Source organism: Crocodylus porosus, unplaced genomic scaffold (genome assembly GCF_001723895.1).
Source record: "Crocodylus porosus isolate Cpor-Errol unplaced genomic scaffold, CroPor_comp1, whole genome shotgun sequence".
NCBI lineage: Eukaryota > Metazoa > Chordata > Crocodylia > Crocodylidae > Crocodylus > Crocodylus porosus.
In genome coordinates, this window is record NW_017728943.1 from 50,923,403 (window position 1) to 50,929,717 (window position 6,315).

General features: G+C 40.4%; 1 protein-coding gene across 3 annotated transcripts in view; it reads right to left on the reverse strand.

Annotated features, from left to right (window-relative positions):
• PPP1R21 (protein phosphatase 1 regulatory subunit 21) overlaps nt 1–6,315 on the reverse strand; it is a 38,579-nt gene that overhangs the window by 22,141 nt on the left and 10,123 nt on the right. For all 3 annotated transcript variants that reach the window (XR_002103566.1, XR_002103565.1, XM_019549341.1), the window contains exons 7-9: nt 4,817–4,911; nt 2,309–2,361; nt 891–1,040 (exon numbers count right to left, since the gene is read on the reverse strand). Coding sequence is in view for 1 of the 3 variants with exons in the window: in XM_019549341.1 (XP_019404886.1) it covers nt 891–1,040; nt 2,309–2,361; nt 4,817–4,911 (298 nt within the window). In the remaining 2 variants the exon portion in view is untranslated. The remainder of the gene's footprint in view (nt 1–890; nt 1,041–2,308; nt 2,362–4,816; nt 4,912–6,315) is intronic.

The window sequence follows — 6,315 nt, forward strand, 5'->3', positions numbered from 1 at the left end:
ACAACTTTCTTATTTTGCAGGTATCTTCTTCAGAACAAATACGATTTTAATGTGCATTTTTATTAGGTGATACATAAGAACAGTAATAGTGGCTTTAGACTGTCATGATCCCATATAATTTAGCACAAATCTGCTGAACAGATGTATTTTTATGCTCATAATAAGCAGATTTTTCCTAAAGTATTTTTAATTGATAAACATATACAATAGCACCCAATCAAATATGCTCTATGGGTCCTACAATAAATAAATAAAATTATGTAGAAATGTAGTGTTGACAAATAAAAGGAAAGCAGTGCTTATCTACCATGCCTACATGGAAAAACATGGATTGAATTAAGGGGAACTGGCAAAATTAAGGACTGTTAGAGTAACATTATAGCCATGATGCTCCAGGAATTATGCAAGAGGCAAGGATCACTCAGGGTAATACTTTATTGGACCAACTGCACAGCTGGGACAGAGTTAAACAAGTTTTCAAATGTAAGATCTGAAGAAGAATGTCTTGTGTTCAAGAATTTGTCTAACTCTGGATTAACTATGTAGTTGGTCCAACAAACATTACCCTAAGAAATCCTTGCTTCTCACAAATCTAAGGATGAAGCACAAATATTTTAATGTTTGGTAGGAACACACTTTTTACCACTACATTATGTCAGAGAGTGAAGGCACAGGGATAAGGGGGGGAAAAATGCCAATCTGTAATCAGACCCTCTCCCACAACCAAGGACTCGCATCATGGTAACATTCCTTGACCTACGAAAGGCTATTCCCTCAGAAACTTGCCAGTACTGTTCCCTGATAAGGGTCAAAAGATAACCTTCCCACAAGACTGTTCAGAGATACCTTCTAATTTCTGAATGGTATTAGCCAAAGTCAGTCAAATTTACCTTCTGATTTAGTGGTGATATAGTGTCTGTGGCAGAATCAATGGGAAAGATCTGAACTCTTTGTTCCGTGTAAGTATGAAAGTTCAGAAGAGCAGTCACAAGATCATGAACAAAAGCAAGTGCCTGTCCAGCAAGGTCTCGCAACTTTAGCTTAAAAAAAAAAAAAAAAAAAAAGTTAAATAAGTCTCTAAATAAATTTTATTAAGGGTATGTTTTATTAGCTACAGCTTTCATAAAGTCTGCTTTTGTATTGCTGCCTAAAATATATGACACAGACTTAAGAACTTAACCACTTATATTTTTAATGCACATCTTAATGTGTAGGTAGTGGAACCAATAACCCACTTAAAATTGTATAGCACTTCTCTAAGAATGTTTTTATACCAGGCAGCACTGCAAACATTAAAACTAGAGTCAACAAATTAGTATGCATCTGGTTTTGTACTACAGGGTCAGTCTGTCAACCTCACAGTCCCATAAGCCTGTAAGGGAGATCGCTTCTCATACTGATTCCGTTAGTCCCTAGCACTGAGCAATAACTGGAAACTAGTCAAATCTCAGCCACAAAATAGGACAAGAAGTTCATGGCTATATTCTGCAACTGATGTTGCATTCAGTGGTTCCTCTTCCTTTTCTTAACCCCAGCAGTACTGTACAACAGGCCTGTGTGAAGTGGGTAGTATTCACTTTGGATTTGGTCAATTTGGGGGACAGCGATTCAATTTGCTTCCACAAGCCCCACCAAATCCCAAGGCCACTGCAGGGGCTGGTGAGTCCAGGTGGGGTTTTTTGGGTTTTTTTTTTTTTCCTTAAAGGGCCAGAGTTGGGGCAGGCAGGGTAGCCATGGAAGGCCTGGAACAGCGGGGGGGAGGGACAGGAGGCAGGCTCATGCAGAGCCCCCCCATGTGGTGTGGGACAGTCTGGGGCAGCAGGGATGACCCCCCTACCTCGCAGCACCTGGTGAGTCAAGGCTCCCCCCAACAAAGCACAGGGAGCTGGGGTGGGCTTCAAATCTATTCAGACCTTTATACTGGTTCCCTGAATTGATTCGGATTTGGAGATTTGGCCACTGAATCGGGCCAAATCTCCTCCAAATCAAATCAGCGCCCAAAGCTTCATACAGTTCTACTATACAAACCATATGAATCCACACCTTCAATGATAAACTGGGAACAAGACACACATAAGCATTAGGCAAGGACAAATGGATTAGATATAGTCAATAGCTTTTCTGATACTAGAGAGAAGCCCTGAAGACAACATGATGCTCATCTCCCAGCAACAGAAACCTCATAGCTATACTTTTAACTTGCAACTGCTGTGTTCCCAAATCTTGTGCATATTTGCATCTGTCATAAGTCATCATATTTATAGCAAAAGACCTTTGCAATATGAAGCCATAAAAAAAAGCTACTTACTTGATATCTTTTGTTGTGCAATGGTACATTCAGAGCATTATAATGACTAGATTCTACAAGACAAAAAAACCTGACAGTTACATATGGACTTTTGGGTTTTTTCTCTTTTCAGCAGCAGCTCTGTGCCAAATGTATTTGTTTGAAATAAAGTGGCATGTTTCAGTAATGCAGATTAAATGCTTAGGTTCATAAATTTTTCATAGTTAATGAGATTTGCCACATAATTTGAGAGTAAAAACCTGTCACTGACTAACAACTCTTTTTACTTATTCTTTGTTTGTAATTTTCTCTTGTGCTTCATCAAAAAGAATAAATCAGCTAGCTCATGCTTAATATCAAAGACATTATTCCAGGTGGGAGAAATGTAAAAACCCATCACTAATTTACAAGCAGGTTTTATCAACACATACATGTGGCACTTTCAAATATATGCAAATTCAAAGCCAACAATGTTTATTAAAAGATATAGTGATTTTGTTTTTATTTGGCCACGGGTTCAGAGAAGCATTTTAATATTCCCCATCCATTTTGCTAGAAACAGCCATGTTTTAAATCAATTTCCCCATAAACAGGAAGTTACCCCCCACCCCCACTGATACCTCACACTTCAGAAGGAAATCCAGCATAGTGAACACACCACTCTTCCAAAGACTGGACAGCAATGAGTGGTTTCGGTTTACACCTGGGGTGTGACACTCACCTGACCCCATCAGTCTGATGAGTGGCCCCAGACCTGTCCATGGGCTGGATGAAGAGCAGATGACCAGTTTTGTGGGCAGGATCAGATTTACAATTACTCCTGGCCCCCCACATGCTGGATCCATGCCAGCAGTCCCTGGTCTGGATGGATTGGGACTGCAACACATGTGGTGCCTGCTCCAGCCAGTCCAGGGTGGATGCTGCATACATGGGTCCTGGCCTGGCTAAAGCAGGTGCCACGTGTGGCACAGTCGCGAGCCAGCAAAGCAGGCACCATATCTGGCACACAGGGAACCCATGGGGGTCCTTCTTCTACCCCTGTAGGCTGGATCCAGTGCCCACTCTAAAGTAAGAGATTTGGGATATCTGCCCCTTCCTGCCAGATTGAGCATATCTAGACTGGCCCCACACAGGACCAGCATTGGGGGCTGGATGACATAGCCCATGAGTCTCATCTTTGACACCCCTGGATCACACCATGGTGATTCAAATGAGCTAGCACTATCCAAAGATACCAGACCTGCTTTCAACAGGCAGCAAGGAAACAAAGGCTGATTAGGAAAGCAAATTTCACCTGTGTGAAAAGGTTTTTTTTGGGAGAGGCTGGGAAGGGTCTCTAAACAGGACAAAGCACCAAAGCCTCAAGAGCGGTCACAAAAAGTATCTGTGCAGCTATGTTTTGAAAAAGCCAGATCATCCTCACCCTGAAATGTTACATCATTTCAAAGAGTAAAATATGCTTCTTTGCCTCCCAGGCTGCTTGGAAACCTGAAGGCCCAGTTCTGGGACAGTCTACCAGAAGATCTTCCAGAAAGCCCCAGGCTCTTCAAGAGGTCAACTTCCCAGATTTTCAGAAACTAATTTGATTAGGGAAAGGTTAAAGGCAATTTGCCCAGGTCAGGGCTCCTTGTCCCAGGCCTGAAACATTTTCTACAGAGCACCGTTAACCAAAATATCTATTTGTGGAAGAATAAAATAGCTTCAATTTTTTTTAAGTTGTAAAAAAGGCTCTGGCTATAACCTGCAGGATTAATCATGCCTTTCTGTCTTGGGCAAGAGGAAAGTGCGGCAGAGAAGAAAATACAGCAGAGTTCTGAGTGAAATTCCAGGACGGACTAGCCCTATGACTAGTCCAGGTTCAGTGGTTGAATCTACCTCCTCAAACATGGGAAGAGGAGAAAAACACCATGAAAATCATAAGGCCTGCTTAAGAACCTGAGAGACTGGATCAGGGCTTAGAAAATACAGAAGAATTCAGCTTGAATTTCCTACTGTTGAAGAAATTCAAGTAAGGACAAAGCACCCGTGGGAAAAGGACACATTACATCTAAATGACTGTTTGCTCGTTTGAAATGTAACACCCTTACACATTAATACGGGCAAGAGTTGTCGACAAAGAAACTGTGGCCGAGGAATGGTTTCCCATTGATCCTAGGCAAGCTGACAGACTGCCATTACTAAATTAAAGTTTGTCTGTGGGACACTGAAGCTAGGTCTTTATTCAGAAATTCTGTAATGCCATATGAAAATAGGGTTTTCCAGCAGTAATTTAACAAGCACATTTTCCTTGACAGAGAGATTTCTTGGCTACAACTATGTAAAGAACTCTCTTTGGGAGGATATGGGGCAATCCTGTTAATCAATCAATGTTCCCTATCAAAGTTAAGTTGATCAGCTAGACAAACTCTAGTTATTTTGAATAGAGGCAGTTCAGACAGCTGGCTTCCTGTTTCTTGGGATACAATGCCTACTAATATCACCAGGAAAGAATTTCCTTCAGCTGAATGGCCAAGAAAATGCAGTACCTACTTGTGTCATTGAAAGGTACTTTTTCACTGATGATGGATAAAGATTCATCCAATCGACTGCCCAAATCTGTATGAAGATTCTTCAACTGCTGCTGGCTGGATTTAAAAAAAAAAGTAATATCATCCTATGCAAGTAAATCAGTAATGTGTGAGTTATACCTTAACTTGTTGTTCCCTACAGTCAGCAAAAAAACCCTTTTTTTTTTCCTCCCAGAAGTTGCGAGTAAGGAAAAACAGGGACGGTGGGACTTTGACCTTTACCAGGATGAAAAAAGCAATCTAAATTATAAAAGTTCTTGATTTTTACCTCACACCCAGCGCAATAAGTACAAGGAAAGCCAAAGCGTTCTGGTTTTCTGGAGAACTTCAGGCTTTACTCTTAGTCATAATTTATCAAGTAAGTTTCTAAGCTGCATATAGAATATATACATTGCATATAATATAATATAAGGAAAGCTAGTTGTACCCTAAAGCTGTACCCTTTACAGTGCACTGGAAAAACACTAGCTAACTCTAATCCTAAATCTGTAACCACCTTTTAGGACTGATAATTAAGTAAATGTCTATGTATGTTGCATAATGTTTTGAAATACTTATGGTAGTTTCCTATATTCTATCTTTTGTGGGGTTAATCTAGTGGCTGTACTTCAAAAAACAAAAAGAAACCGTTGGCTGTGTTTGCCAAATACTAGGGAGTACCAGATTCTGGAAACAATCCATGCGAGCACAATTCATATAATCTTTCTGGCTTTTTCTACATGTATGTTTTCATTAAATTTACTCCTGAAAGTCTGCTGTTTTCAGTCCCAACTCCACACCTTACCCACTCTAGTTCTGGTATTTGTTATTCCTAAAAACTGATCCTCCAGTTTAAATCTAATACTTGCAATTCCTTGTTTATTTTATCATCTGTAAAGCAAACAAGGAATGGACACAACAGTTTAATATACTTAATCCTGGAAGTACTGGGCAACACCACAAAGGGGCAAGAAAAATGTAGGCACATATCAATGAGTAATTTGGGCTATTTAGTTTTGAAGAAAGGATTTGCTTAAAGAACAGTGAAAACAAATTGCATGAAAACTCTGCAGAACACAAATGGAGATCTGTTAATAAACTGAAAGGTAAAGATAACTTGCAAGAGAAACAAAATAGCTCTTTTCTACATTTCTTTATGAGATAAAAAAAATTCAAACTTTCTTAGAAGTGGAGAGAATCTAACTCCTGAGGAATCAAATCTTGAGGAATGTGGGACCTGGTGACTGTCTATAAACTCACTAGGGGGAACCAGAAGGGTTTGGGAGAGACCTTGTTTCCCCTCGTGCTCCCTGGCATAACAAGGAATAATGGCCATAAGTTGTTGGAGAGGAGGTTTAGATTAGACATCCACAAGAACTACTTCACAGTCAGGGCAGCTAGGATCTGGAACCAACTTCCAAGGGAAGTGGTGCTGGCTCCTACCCTGGGGGTCTTTAAGAAGAGGCTTGATGCCTACCTGGC